At 35.9% G+C, this 16,140-nt stretch overlaps 1 protein-coding gene across 6 annotated transcripts in view; it reads right to left on the bottom strand.

The window, feature by feature from the left end:
- Positions 1–3,436: 3,436 nt before the first annotated feature.
- Positions 3,437–16,140, bottom strand: part of HERC4 (HECT and RLD domain containing E3 ubiquitin protein ligase 4) — a 33,797-nt gene continuing 21,093 nt past the window's right edge. For 5 of the 6 annotated variants that reach the window (XM_068688965.1, XM_068688971.1, XM_068688967.1 and 2 more), the window contains 11 exons: positions 14,943–15,059; positions 12,404–12,427; positions 11,855–11,953; positions 11,323–11,490; positions 11,057–11,200; positions 10,123–10,289; positions 9,159–9,225; positions 8,841–8,923; positions 6,361–6,544; positions 5,658–5,760; positions 3,437–4,826 (listed from right to left, as the gene is read on the bottom strand). In XM_068688965.1, coding sequence (XP_068545066.1) covers positions 4,618–4,826; positions 5,658–5,760; positions 6,361–6,544; positions 8,841–8,923; positions 9,159–9,225; positions 10,123–10,289; positions 11,057–11,200; positions 11,323–11,490; positions 11,855–11,953; positions 12,404–12,427; positions 14,943–15,059 — 1,365 coding nt within the window. In that variant the 3' untranslated portion in view covers positions 3,437–4,617. The remainder of the gene's footprint in view (positions 4,827–5,657; positions 5,761–6,360; positions 6,545–8,840; positions 8,924–9,158; positions 9,226–10,122; positions 10,290–11,056; positions 11,201–11,322; positions 11,491–11,854; positions 11,954–12,403; positions 12,428–14,942; positions 15,060–16,140) is intronic. The other variant, XM_068688970.1, reaches the window with a different exon arrangement.

The following is a 16,140-nucleotide window of genomic DNA, read 5'->3' as shown; positions in this document are numbered from 1 at the left end:
CACAGGTGCTTCTGCTGTGTTTAGATGTGCTCTTCTGAAAGTGACAGCACTCAATATAGCTCCAGGAAATTAGGCTACATAACGAGAGGCTTTTTGCCAGCAAGAAAGTGTTTTAAGACTGCACTGCACTCTTTGGATGAGCATGCTATGACTATAGGATGCATCTGTTTTAGGACAGGACACTGCAATAAACAGCACAGCTGCACAAGGGTGAGCTGCAGCACAGCAGCTCCACACAAAGGAGCCCCAGGAAGCTCCAAGACCAGCTCAGCCCCTCGCTCTGTGGCAAAGGAGCTGTTACACATCCCCAGAACGGGCCCCACAGAGCAAAGTGGCCCAGAAACACAGTATGCTAGAGAAGAGGTGCAAGCCTGGTAGAGGTATCACTACACTCAAACTCCGATCTTACAAACATCTCCTGGCATTCACTACTGCTCACTGGCAGACAGGAAGCTACAGAAACCTCAAATACCCTCTTCAGGCTGCGCTGCCCTCTGCCAGACCATGAGTTTATTTATTCTTATTAGGCATTAGCACTCCCTGCTGCAGAGTTGAACGTGATTTGTGTGTGAACTCCAAGCAGCTATCAGTCCTTTCCAGCTCCTCCCTCACATAAATGTGCCACTGGTTCCCCTTACCTTCTCTCTCACCATCTCTGTGTATGTGTCACCAGTGTAATCTTGCCACCTCAGAGTGTGTTTCCATATTCATACCTTGCCAGTGGACACCCTCAGGCTTGTTGAGATGCAATACGTAGTTTCCAAAGAGTACCCAGCTCTGGTACTAGGAAGTGCACCTATGTAGCCTCTGTGCAGAATTAAGTCACAAATAATTAAATTAGTTCCAGCCTTAAAACCTGACTGATACCAGTTCTGTGGAAAGTTGGGTTTTAGCTACAGCCCACCAACTCTGCCTGTTTTGATAGAAAAGCTGGTGTACCTGCTCAAAAAACTGAAGGGAACTGTTTTTCACAGACTACAAAATAGTTGAAGTCAAATACTTTTGTCTTCATATAGCATTAATATGTATTTTTTTTCATCTCACTGAATTTCCTCACATAATCAGGCGTGTTGGGGGAAGCTGTACCTGCAGAGATTCGCAGCCCCTCAGGCACTGCACAATGTATAGGATTCATGTGGTCTGGGCATAACCCAAGGATAAGACCAGCCCGGAGTCTCAGTGAGACAAAGATCCCCACTGGCACTGCGAACACTGAGCAATACCAAAACATACTAGCTCTATAGTTCATATCTGGAACAAGTGTCATAGCCCTCATTTTCTTTTCTAATAATCTGAGACCAGTAAAACAAACAAACAAACTAAAAATTTAAATTTAAATTAAAAAAAATAATAAATAATTTTTTAATTAAAATTTTAATCCACTGCACAAAGCAGTGCAGTGGATTAAAATTCACTGTAGGGCATAAACCTTGAAGGGAATACTGCGTCTCGATGTTCTACATTAAAACAATCTTAATAGCAGTAGCTATGAGGGGCAAGCTTCAGTGACAAATGTTGTTGAAATAGCCTGTCGTTGAAATGTGCCTGCCACACAAATTCAACCTGCAGTTCTGTACCATTGTGACAGATGCAGTAAATCCACTGCTACGACAAAAACAAGTCTTCCTTTAGTAAGTATGATGAAAATGGATATACAGCTAGCTTTGTCCAGTGATAGTCCTGAATATTTATCAGAATGTTGATCTTATTATTAAACAAAAGAACTTTCTTTAAAGACTTTTAATTATTTTACAGCATTCCCACACAGCCCAGAATACTACTTTCCCCTAATTGCTCACGTTATTCTTTTAAAAACCTGTATGCAAGCTTTCTTGATTAACTGGAGATCTGTCAAGGAAGAAAACTCCTTTCTTCCTTCACACCATGGCTCTTTTAGCTAAGCAAAAATTGATTTTTATTGTATGCAAAATTACACTTGATCCAAGAAGGTGAGAAAACACCTCACACTACCCACCTTTTCCTAACCAGAGGAAACATTTTGTGTTTAACTTTGGTTAAAAAAAAGATCTTCTGTTTTCAGAACTAATGATAAAGTATAAACACCTGTTTGACAGAAGTAACAATATGACTGGTCACTATTTTACTTCTAGTACTAGATGAAAGTCTTTTACCTTCTTATGTACGTAATGTCTGTTTTGCAACAGGACACCTGTTTCACTGCACTGAACGAGCCAACACCTGTAAGATAGCTGGGATGTTATCATACTCTGTGGGACCCAACTCCATTTCTTGCAGACACAGCTAGAACCAAGGCTGAAATTGTAAAAATGTCTCAGGTTAATGCTGTCTTGAGGAATGCAACTCTCACCCTCCTCTGCCAGTGGGCTCTTAATGTGTAATTTAACCAGTGATTCCAATCCCACATGCTTACCAATTTCCACCCGAGTTCCAGGAGCAGAAGTCTGTCTTTCTGATGCTTCTCGTTGCTGCAAATGTTTCTTCAGCAATTGTCAAAGCACTTCTAATCAACAATAACTGCACTTCAGAGACAAAGAACATCTAAAATTCTCTAGCACATCCTGAATTGGGCACCAAAAATTAATAAATGTTCAATAACAATTAATAAATGTTCAAAAATTAATAAATGTTCAATAATCCAGTTATTGAATTTAATGTCTTGAATTCTGTCTTAGATGCCCTCATCTACAGAATAAGGCTGTTACTCATCTCAGATGAATATTGATGAAGAATTCAATTTAGCAAACAATCCTACAGAGAAATCAAAAATAAACAGTGCTAAGTTTAGGTGATGTGCATTAGGCTTGGTCATGCACAACTGAACAGGGAAATAACGCATACATCAGCTGGGTGTACTGAATGAAGGATTCCATGGAGGACAGGGGAGAAACCAGGACTTTCACATGTGATAATACACAAGGGAAAAAACACCACTAACAGCTTTAAGTTAGTCATTTCCTGGTTTCTGACTATTTGCCTTTACAAGTTTGTTGTTCCATAATTCTCCAAGTTTTATTATTACCTGGTAAAATGAAGGCATAATATACATATTTTTTCCCTTTCTTTCCTCCATGTATAGTAAGATCAAGCTGCTTTAGCATTTGTTGTTTGCTTGTATTTCACAATGAAAAGAATTTGCCAGCCAAGTGACAAATGGCTGGAAAAGATGAAACATGGTCTGCATACAAAGAAATTACTAGAAGTTACACTGCATCAGAATGCTGTAAAAACACAGTGTTATGGAAAGAATGCTCTTAACCGCACTGCTTTCTCTATCTACATCTACTGCACGTCAAATAACTGCATATTAAACAATTCGTTTGAATCAATTTCTCTACTTTTAAAGTGAGATCTTATTATTTAGCTTAACTGTATTGCTGACTTAATGCATGCAAGTTACCCTCCAGTTGAAGAAATATGCATGATGCAAGCATCCATACACATCAACCAACAAAGGTTTTCATTCAAGTCTTTTATTATAGCTTGAATTTTTTTCACTGCATTTAAAAATCTAAAAAAAATAAATATTTGTTTCACAGCTGCAAGTCACATATGCATTAACACCACAAAATCTGGAATTTAACCAGAGAAGGAAAAGTCAAATCTGAAAGTGTCCAGCTAAGCACAATCGTCTCAGGGCAATTATACTAAAAATAAAATCTTAAGAAAAGGGGAGAGGGGTGTTAAAGAGTTATTTCAAATGCATTTATCTGGAAAAAAGTGAAAATTCTATTAGAAACCATAAACTACACTTTCAGCATTTAAAAAATAAATGTTTAACCTCTTGACAGCAATAACTGTCTGGTGCACCTTTTTCTTTTAAGCTGTATTCTTGACACATGGCTGCAGAGGTTCCCAGTGATAAATTAACCTCTTTTATAATTGTGTCCGCTTGCTTACATAATCAGTCCTTAAAAAATAAAACAGTGCAGTATTAAGTCAGCTTGTCAATCCATATATTAAAAATGCCATTGCATGTAGGTACTTTTTTCTTTTTTTTAAACCAGCACTAAGTGACAGCTTCATGGAAATTGTTGGATTGTACACTGTGATGATGAATGTCTTTAAACAAATACTTCCATTATTAAGGTTCTTAAAACAAACCAGAAAAATATATCTTCAGAAATCAGAGTAGTCACTTTTTTGTTAAAAGCCATAAAATAAGCTCATATTCAATTACAAGCAATAGAAACCATACTGCTATTGGAACATAATTATTTTATCACAAAAATTTATTATTTACAAAATGAAAAGTTACCAAGTGAATTTTATCAGGGAAAGAGTTAGATGTTCTTACTAAGTGATTTGAAAAACTTAAGCAAGTCTCTCATGCACTCACACGCCAAATTGTTTGTATAAGGTGAAATGTTAATTCATGTTAGTGAAACTTGACTCCCATTCACAATACTCTAATTTTTATTGTAAGATGGCGAAATCCACATGGTTCTGTACAAGAAAATGTTCCTCAATTCTGTCTTTTTTTTTTGGCTCCCATGAATATCCACACCACTGAACGTCTTGCAAATAATCAGTTATATTATCATCTCCATCATTTAACCCACTGAATTTACCACCACAAGAAAGACACAAAAAGTTAGTTTAATGATCCCACATTACACAGAACTCTCATTTCTGAAGTTATACTAAACTGAAACCTTCATAGTGATCTATAGCTTGGATCAGCTTAGATTTTAGGGTTTCTTTATCTGTGTATTTTGGAAGATCAAGAAGATTAAAGCAAGTGTGAGCTACCGGAAGATAACCTTCTCCACCTCCTGTCGGTTGGATGACTAGTTTAAGACACTTCATTCCAAGAATTGGAATACGATCACTGCCTGTCAGAAACACTGTCAAGGAAAAAAAAAAAAAAGTCCTGAAAGCAGTTTAAGACTAAATACCATGTATCCCACATACACAGTTCTAATCATTATTTACATTTTTCAATTATATCAGATAAGTTTGAAAAACAATGAATGACTTAGCCCGATCTCCAGCTTGCACGTATAAACTCAGAACTGTGACCCAACAAGTAATAACATATGAAAACAAACAGTCCTTGATAAAAGCAGAAAGTTGTTCTTGCATCAGGATTTGTTACTTAAAATCCACAGGCTACACCTTTATTGCACTTGTGAACATCTTGTAAATACACAGAATTAGGTTGTTCAATACAAAGTTTGTTTAAATTGTGAAATAATCTGTGATCTATTCTCAACAGTTTGCTCACAAGCAGCTTCTGTATCTTTGTCTTACCCTGTACATTTTCTCTCACATCAGTGCCTTGAAGTATCTACAATCAGTTATAACTCCACTATTCCACCTATGTGCAATGAAGAGTAGAGGATGTAAACCTGATGTCCGTCCACAAATAAAAAAACCTGAGGTCATCAGATAGACGATATTAGCAGTTTACATTGTTGGGCAATTTATTTATTTATTTAAATGCTGCTTCAGTCTACTGTGATTTTATAACCCTCCACCACCCAGAATTACTCAGGACAACCTCAGCAAAAAACACAGAGAAGCTCATAATCAATTGCTTCTACTGTGACTTTTTTCCTGTATACAATCACACCATTACAGACTAATACTTGCATCTACCCAAATGTATGAAGAGCCTGAAATCGCAGTGATCCTGTTCACTTAGCAATTTCTGCAAAGTAGCATCAAATACTTACACAAAAACTGCTTTTTCTTCTCCAAAGGCAATTCATGAAAAACCTCCCAGAATATTTTAATCGTAGAATGGTCTGCCCAGTATTCTCCTTTGTATTCTGTATTCTAAATGAGCAAGAAATTAGGTTATTCCTCGCATGTAGAAACAGTAGGATAATGTAGCAATGAAGTATTAAGAATGTGGTTTATGTAAAGGGATACCGCTCTGCAAGTTACACATTACAATTTTCCTTGGTCAGTTTTCTTCAGCTCTTCAGTCTGACTTCAACTACATGGGCAGACAGACATACTCCAAAGCATTTTCAACCCCAATGAAGTGGTAACATAAAATCTCACAGTAAGTTTTAGTGACCAATAATACTTACATTTGTTAGCTGCATGCATTTTTGTTTAATTTTCCCCTTCTAACATAACACATTATTTAAAGCTGCCTTTTGGGTTTGTGCAATTTCTCTATTCCCCAAAAGTCTGACTTCCCTCAGAAATTAGATGGGAAAATTTAAAGCAGGAACATAAATAATATTTTGGTGTCTTCATTCACTGACAATTTATACCCAGAAGTTCCTCAGTTATACAGTCACCAGGGTTGGAACTCATACTCATCACTTATTGACAGAGAAAACAGAGCTCAAAGGACACTTACAGATTTTGGTTTTGCATCTTTAAATTAAACATATATATGAAACAAATAGCTATGGTTTTTACCTTCTCCAATTCTTTCCAATCATAATTTGTGTTCCCAATCACCATTGCCTGCAACTCACTGGGCTGGAAGAGCTGAAGAACTTTACCTCCACATACTTTGTGGAAGCCCGCATGGAATGCACTGAATAAGGAAGCCACAGATTTATTGAAGATGTAATCCACGTAAGCATCTACAAAATCTTGCCTGTACAGAGAAGAAAAAAAAAGTTATATTGAAAGGAAGAGGGAAGAAAAGTATGTCACCCTTCCACCAATAAAACAGTAGCCGTTTGAGTATAGAACACCTCCTCTGAAGTTAAGCAAAAAGGATCTTCATATACTTATGTTCTCTGCTCTATGCTTCAGGTGTAGTGAAGATAACCTGACTGAAAATAGCACATAAATGTATACGTGTATATATTTTTTTTCCAAGACAGAGCCTTTGATGTGCAACATAAAACCTACAACATTTAGAGTTACTTATTTCAACCACTATGAACATTTTTCCTATTTGTACGCATCATGGTGAACCAAACTGTATGGCAACAAGCTCAAAGGCTCAAATTGCATACAATGTCCTGAAGCCACATAATGTCAAAATAGTTTTTTCTATTGTTTTGGTTGTTTTTGCTTTGTTTTTATTAAGAGGATTACTATATGCACACTGAAGATGCTAATCAACTTCAAACATACATTCGAGTCCTACATAGTAAAAATGATCAGGGAAAATTAACTAGGATACTGAAAAAACAGACAGCCTTATCTATGCTTCAGTACAAGTTCTCACATTTTCTTGAAAGCACCTTCTTCCACAGCAGTTAGCAGTTAAAATTCCTTAATACAATATTTATTATTTATTAAATGATCCTGTTAGTTTCTACCTTGACAAAGTTACTCCAGTTATATATTACACTTAACATACCAGTGCACTTTCTTTATCCACAGTATTTGAATAACATCACCAGTAAGTAAAAGAAACAAACACATTTTTATGATACACTTATTAAAGCTGTAGAACGTTTCCCCTCTTAAAGCACTCAATGAGATATGTTTTAAGCACCATCTGTATAATAAATAGTAACAGTGGAAAGAAATGTTTCTCCAGAGCAAATTCACAGTAGTAAATTAATTAACATTATTATACCCCTTGTTAACATTTTTAAAACTGAATTAAAGATTCATGGGTCTTAAGAAACAGGACTTCTTCAGACAACTAGCGATGACATTGCAGTATGCCTTCCATGAGCAACCTAAAACTGTTTTTGTATTTCGGTTTCATTGTCACTTTGTGACTTGAGAAACCACCTTAGGAACACTTACGAGCTACCACATTTAAGATGAAGTACCATAAATCCTCAGCTATTACTGAGGACTAAAAAAAGAAAAACACCTGACAGGCGTTAAGTGGTGACTGCTGTTGCTGAATGGTATTAGCATCTTTAGGAAAATTACTTAGTGTGTTTGGTCTTTTTCTTCCATTCACTGATCTTCCTCAATCTTGCCCTTCCAACTGGAGCTGTGAACTCCCTGTCTTTCTCTCCCAGTAATGAGAAGTCAGGTGAATGAAGGCACTGTCACTGTCTTAATCTATGCATGAGTTTGATACCTTCAGAACCTTCTGTCATAACTCAGTCCTGTACAAGGGACCTAGCTACTCACAGAAAATGATCCTCAAAACACAGAACAGAGATAAGCAGGAACATGCCTCATGCACATTTTCTCCCTCATTCCTAGTATGTACAGCCCAAGTACATGCTATTCTCATACAGTATGCCCTTCTCATTTGATTCTCCCTTCACTCAGGGAGAAGTGAAAGCTCATAGAAGGCACAGAGATTAAATAACCAAGGCAAATATATGAAAGGGACAGGAAGAGATAGGAAAGTGACAGTATTCTCCAAAAATGGATGAGAGTACCATCAGACATTCTGTCTATCCTTCAAGAGCAGAATGGGAATAAAGGGTGGAAGAGGCTGCTTTTATAAATGGAATTACCAGAATCCATGGAAGAGGGAAAAAACCACCACCCCTCATTTGAGGATGACACAAATAACAGACTAACTTATCTGCTCTACAAAGGGAAGACTTTCCTGAAATATTATTTTACAAATGAATAGTTGCCACATAATGGTGCTTAGGCTGATGTTTTTACATTGTTACTCAGTAGCTTCCTGCAGAACCACAACCATTCTTCATCTTCTAAAACAAAGACCGTGTAGTCAAAATGGATCCTAAAGAGCTTAGAAGTATTTTGAAGCAAATAAATAAACAAATAACACAGGTGTAAGAGGTATTACAAAGTTAGACAAGACTCAGCAGACAGTGAATTCCTAAATACAATAGCTGTTTTAACAACACATGAGAACAACTTGGAAAAACAGCCACAGTAGTTTTGCCTCCCGTTATTAGTATAACAGCTTGGCAAAGGATATTTACAGCAGCCCAGTTATGTTCCCAAAGCAGATAGTAACACTGAACTACCCTGTGACCCGTAAAACTCACCTATTTTGTTTGATTACAGGAATGTCGGCACCATTAGGAACAAGTTCTTTAATTTCTGTTGTACCAAAATTTTCCACAGTGATCTATTTAAAACAAACAAGAAGTATTGGTTTTATTTACCATGTAGAGGACTTCTTCCTATCACTTTTTTAATTGCAACATGAACAGCAGACACAGATCTTTACATAAGCAGAGAGCGCTACAACTCATTAGAACCAGCAGCCAATGCTTTTGCTCAGACAATTCATCAGGAACAGTTGTAACAGACAGTGGAAGCTTCATTAAAATAAAAAAAGACTAACATCATGTAAAACTTACAGTAAAATTAAGACAAAATGCTTCCTCTATGTCATCCTCTGGATAGTCCAGCAACTGCTGCATTCCCCTACAAAATAATTCACAAAGTACTTGTATCAGTGGAAAAAAAGATAAATTTATCTTCCTGAAGTATTCAATATGCTTTGATTATTCAAGAAAAATCTATAGTTGTTTCTAGTAGTATATTCCAGCTATTAAGTCACTGATTTACATCCTGTAGCACAGTGCTGGGAAATCTCAAGCCATTCAAGTTACTTTTAAAAGTATGGTAAGCAAAGTTTTAAAGACGAGCAATGGTCTCTCTATTACTTATAGTACTATTTCCTTTTGGTTATATCCAGGTGCGAAGACAGAAGATTCGTATCATTCTCTAGCTAAAGGACTCCCAAGTCAGAGGTGAGAAGTCCTTAACAACCGTTGCTGAGCTTTTCCATTAATTTGTTTAATTTCTCCTCTAACCTATGCAAACTTTTCTTGTTCGTAACACCAAGGCAAACACCCACTCCACCACCCCATTTGAAACTCCTGTAAATTCGATACCAATCCCCTCTCAAGGACAGATATTTAGCATGCACTTGTTAATAAATAAAAACATTTCCTCTCTGGACTAAGTAAGTTGCCTGGAACTAAAACTATGTTCTTGCTTAATTTATAAAATTAATAGCTGAAACTCTAATTTTTTGAGTTGCAAACATTTTGTTCCCCTAAAAGTCTTGTAAACATTTTGTTCCCCTAAAAGTCTTGTAGCATGATAAAAACACAGAAGACATGAGTACCAAAACCAAACATTTAGAAGCAGGTGTTTAACAACAGCATCTATCCTGTCTGAAATGGCATGATGGCAGCCAGTCACTCTGAGCTGTTCATCCTGTTAGTGTGAATATCAGGTGTTTTCTTGAAATTCTCAAAGAAAAGTCTTGAATTAAAAATTAATTCCTAGTCTTGTTCTTTTTTGCTTGCTTACCTGCCAACATCTGGCATCAATTCTTTTAAGTCGTCTAGGGATGGCTTCTTATTCAATAGCTTTTTGTACAAAGCCAAAGGGAAGTGAAGGTCTACAATAGTAAAATTATATATTGCTAGCCCACAGACAACTCCAATCAAATGAAACAAATCACTGTCTTCAAAGGTCTACGAACAGAAAACAGACAAGATAGTTCAAATTAATTCAGTTATTTTAATCATTTAGAGTGCAGAAAAAAGCATGTGTGCAGTATATACGTACAAAAAAAAGCAGAGAGATGATATGTTTTGTACTATACGTGATGCCTGCTTCTGAAACTACTGCAAAAAAAGATTCTGTTTCTGTCAGTGACTTACTATTACACTATTCAGTCCTTGTATTTTAATTTGTGTTTTGAAGAGGGTTGCAGTAGATGGAGGGGTGAGGAGCTCACAATTGACTCCCTTGGACTTAACAGCTAAGGCTTAAAACACAGCTGTGGAAACATTTAGTGTTCAGGAATCACTGACACTCTCATCAGTATTTTTCTGAAAAAGGACTAAAACGTCAACAGTCAAAACTCTCCAGCAAGTATGACCAGGTGACTATATATAAAACAGACTCATAAATGCAAATAAACACAGAAAGACATATTCAACAAGCCACATCATTTTTCTCTGCCACTCCAATTCTGCTCTTGGAATCAATTTATTTTGGCTGGCACTTCCCACTGAAGTCACCTCGACTGGGCACAAGTGATCAGGAGCAAGGAACATGGGGAACAAAAGGAAGGGGGAAGTTTTGATCTAACAATGACAAAAATAAGCATATTTCAAGACTACTTAGTTCAGCTTCTCCTATTGAAATAAAATTATCACAAACTACTATGATCATACATTATTAAATAGAAATATTTTAAGTTAAAGAAAATTTGCGATTGTCAATTGCACCCTACCTTATCAGAGAACCAAATCAGCCTGGACTCTTCATAGTACCTGAACATCCCATATTTGGGATCTAGCAACTCCCTCATTATGAGCAAAAAAAATTCTTTGCGAACACCTCCAGCATCAACAGCTTCTTCCCCTACAAAAATAACCTGGAACACACACCTCAATTAGCACAGAATTAAAAACAGGAAGCAAAACATTTGTCCAAAATGTATTCTCAATTACTCACACGTCAGTAAAAAACACTTAGACCAGAGTGTACCGGTAATACCTTGAGTGGCTTCTTGTAGTCCACATTCTTTGTTTTCCTTAGGACTTCCACAGCATCTCCTACAATATTGTCTCTCCGCACCATTAAGATCAGGCATGGGTTGACAGATTCAAATACAGGCAGAAACAGAGAAGACAAATTCTGCCTGTGAGCTTGATCAACAGCCATCTGGAAAACAAACAAAAACAACAACAAAAAACATACTATAAGAATTATTAAGTAACTCTAGGTTCCTGTCAACATTAACGTTCATTGCTTATCTTAAAGTCAGAAGACATGAATGCAGACAGCTACTGAATCCACCCAAATTATCTTCATATTCCTTTAATGCCAGGGAATATGTTTCTCTTACTCCCTCCTCCCCCCTTCAAAACAAAACACCTGAACTTCCTCTGTTCCTCCAACAGGCAAATGAAGACTAAGGTGTTTAATAAAAAATAAAAAATAAAAAAACAACAGACCACTCAATTTTCATGGAAGAGAGAGAGAGTTATGGAAAAAACACCACCCAAACAAACAAACAGACTCTCACCTGCATCTGTATGATTGCATCTGTTTGCAGGAGAGTTGTCTTTGCTTGAGCATCAAAAACAAATGGGTATGTGCAAATTGTAACAGGAGTATCTGTGAGCTAGAATGAGAATAACCATGTCACAACTCTGCTTATTAAAAAAATACTATAATGTTTATAGTCATTACCATAATATTTGATATATCTGTTTTACTGAAAAGAGAAACAAACCTTTATTCATTGTCAATGCAGGTCCAAAAACATCTCAGCAAAGTAGATGTTCAGCTGTTTAGCATTTCAGCAGAAAACCCACCCCCACTTAGTATGTTTTAATTTCACACCTTTTATTACAGCTAGTATGTTATCATCAAACAAGTCCTTGCTTTCAAACTCTGCTCTGAATTTTCTATACACAGAACTACATACTTTTGCCCCATAAAAACCTTTTCAGATTACATCCATGCCAATATAAGGCTTTACTTCCAACAGAACACATCTCACAATCCTTCACACTCCTATTTCTGATTTCCTTACATTTTGGAAAAGAAATCAGATTGCAACCAATCTTACCTCAGACAATCCATGGTTGACATCCTATGACAGCATTTGCACAAAGGTAGCAACAATTAAGATGAAAAAGCAGCATTAGTGTCTGCATTAATTATTCATCTTAGATGTAAAATTAAGAATATTTAACTACAGCTTCCCCCCCAAAAAAAGTATTTACTGAAAAAATAAATAACCACCATAAACATTTTAATTAATTCACCAAATGCAACAATGTCTTTTAACATCCTACGTGTCTTTAAAAGGGGAGCATTAGACTATCAAGTATTCTTGTATTCTTGGATATAAAAGTTAACATTTTAAAATGCTTATTTCCATATATTGAAAATGACATCTACTTTCACATATACATTTTCACTCTCAAATGACTGAAGCATATCACATTAAATTTAAATTATTTTTACTGAGTAAAAGTGTAAAGACAAAAAAACAATTAGTCAATAAATCTCAAGAATCGTTTGGATCTACGATACTGCATATGAGAAAATAACTGAGATTTGAAATTAGAGACAGACCAATACATATTGCTAGGTCTGTGTAGAGACTTCCAGAACAAGCTAGATAAACTCTGCTAAGAAACTAAGTTATCTCTATGGTACTGTTACCCTTATCCTCTGCTGCTGAAAGGAAAAAAAAAACAAAACAAAAACAATAAAAGCTAATGATAAACTAATAAATTTTAAATGTGATATGTGACTAAACATATGAGACTTAGGAGTCCAATAGGCAGACAACTATGGTTCTGAAAGCAATAACCAAAAATACCATCATCTGTAAAATCTGCTTTCTCTCCATATCCCCAATTCCTAAAAGAAACACCAGATTTCAGTAGCCCATTTCTCACAGTCTAATTTATGCTATTTTGTACTCCTACTGTATATACCATAATTTATTTCTATTTATTTTTTTCCCAATCAACCCTTTTAAGGAGTATTTGTATATAATAACTTCAGTTTTTCCTATTCTTCTGTTGTTGAAAGCTTAGAATTTTTTTCTTCTGAATTTCTAAAACTTTTCTGAATTTTTCATTTCTTTTGTATTTCTCTCTCCACATTTCACATTTTAATTAAGGAACTGAACAAACACCTTTGCCTCAAGCTATGACAATAAAAAATGATACTAGCACAAGAAATTTTGATTAATATTAGTGATAAAACAGGCACATAAAGATTCTAACTACTTTACAAGCAAGAGCACAAATTGCTGGATACAAAGGCAAGAAAAAGCCATCAAAAACCATTTATGCAGGTGAAAAGACTAAGGCCGTGATTTTTTTCAGCCTTGTAATAAACTAAAGTCTTTTTCTCTGCTAAACTTAAACCTGTATAAATGCATGACAGAATAAAGATGATTTAAGGGAAGTTCAGTATTATCTTCTTACTAATATCAAGCTACTGCTTAATTTTCCAATTTAACAAATGCAGCTTAAGACATCAGACACTAATCAATTTCCAGCTATCATTTTCCCTTATCTCAGAATTTTCTTGTCTGATCATGCCAAATTCAATTCTGGTTTGTTTATATCCATTTAAAGCATAGCTGCAAAGGTCATAATCTTTCTAATTGTAACACTTTTACGTCCTTCACTGCCATATCCTTCTCTGTTCCAAGTACACAACCTGTCTCTTCTTCCAAGGCCTTGTTTTTCCCCACCTTCTCCATCTTGTTTAGTATACTGCCCCTGTCAGCTACCAACACCAACCTACATCAAGCACAGAATACTTTTTCAGAGATGTTTGGCTGAAACATAAGTCTGTCATGACTACCACTATCATCTCTCTATTTCTTTACAATCCCTCATCTCCCTGCTCTTGCTATTTTATTTTACAATTTTTTATCCTTTAGTAGACGGGCTATCTTTTGCTTTGTATTCATAAAACACACAACAAAAGCAGGTCTCCCCTGTTCAGGAACTTCTAGGTACTGCTGCAGAATTAAATTTAGGTGGACTAAAGCAAGCATATTAACCTACTCTACTCTGTCAAAGCTTAAGTCAAAGAACTGTGTAACAAAACCTTATTCAACTCACTAGTTCTGTGCACAGTCATTTATTCCCACTTACCACTCTTCTGTTTCCAGATCTAAGAATTTACTTCTTGTCACTACACTCAAAGCAGAAAATTACATTGGTTACCTGTCCCCTTTAACTCCCTACTTCATTTCTAAACTTAGTTTTCCATGACACTTTCAGCTTCCTCCATTGACAACATTGACCGAACCTAGCTTGCATAGTAATTCAAGTTATTCTGGATGTTTTCCGGTTAGCACTTCCCTAACTTTTCCAATGTGGCAAATCTCAACTGATAGCATTCTTATTAAAATGTTAGATGGTGTCAGTCCTAAAAATTATACCCTACAAGAAATACACCTATTTAACAATTCTTTAGTTAGCACCTGACAAAAGTTGAGTCTGGTCAGTATCAGAGATCTGTGCAGATACTTGTATGAAAAGAAAGTGCCCCTATTTAGAAAATCTACAGGCTTCTCTACACAGACAACCAAAAGCAAGCATGGGGTGGGAAGAAGGGATCCAAACTCTTACCATTCCAAACACCTGCTGCTGGACCCAGTTGACGTAGTCATTTCTGATATCTATCAAGTCTTGTATCTCATGTATATAAAATCTGTCATACTGTATAACTTGTCCTCTTTCATTTACCTAAAGAAGTAAAATTTATTTTTATCACTTTGCATAACAGTTTAAGAGGATTTTTTCTGTAGTTTTCAAGCACTTATGTCAGCCACAGACACCCACCTACTAAGAAGTACTAGAAAAACGACAGCATAAAAAAATAAGCATGAAAAAACAATGTTAAAGATATGGAAACATGGATCCAAACAATCCTATTTAAGCTGCAAAAAAGTAAGATTAATCAATTATGCAATGTTGCACAATACAGTGCTGCCACTTTGAAACATGATGTGATTTCACAGGCACAGTATTTTTATATGTATGGACTTACAAACTACAGTGTAAAACTTTGTTCTCAATTACAATACGAATGCTATTTCTGTTACCTGTGACCAGAGAACAACTTCTATTTAAAAACATTAAGCTTAGAAAAATAAGAGAATGACATGGAAAACAAACATTTTTTAAAGGCTTGTCTCTATAGTGCAATTTTAAACCCAGGGCTTCCAAGAGGATTCAGTACATTTGCTTTCTTAACACACGCTTCTTTTCCCAGTGACTGACAACCATCATTAACTGCCAGAACAGAAGGATTACAAATTCTCTCTTTAAAAACTGACAGTCTAAACTTGCTTTACTCCAACACCCCCACCACCAAAGGACCCAATCCTTCCCCCAAAAAACACTAAACAAACAAAAACAGACATCAAATCTGTGGAATATCCTAGATAAGGATCCCCATTTTTTCCATTCTTACTTTAGCCCATACCAGGTAATTATTAAGCATCTATCAGTATATCTACCCTGCTGCCCAACTGTTTATAAATGTAATTATTTCTACCATGTAAGTCCTTATTAGTCAAAGCTGGGTTTCCAAAAAATGGGAATTGAGAAGAGCCAGATTATAACTTTACATTTACTCACAAGGTTTAAATATTTCAAGATCAATTTCAACTGTTAAGATTTACAGCTATTACAACCCTGAGCAGTGACATAAATTCTAAAGGCAGCAAAATAATCATTTCTTACACACCAACAGCTTTCTAAATGGGAATCTCTAATGGACATTTTGTGCTTCCATTTTGTGCTTCCAAAACAGGATGGCTAC

This window comes from Anas acuta, chromosome 7, assembly GCF_963932015.1.
Source record: "Anas acuta chromosome 7, bAnaAcu1.1, whole genome shotgun sequence".
NCBI classification, from domain to species: Eukaryota; Metazoa; Chordata; class Aves; order Anseriformes; family Anatidae; genus Anas; species Anas acuta.
This window is presented reverse-complemented; position numbering and strand designations above follow the sequence as displayed.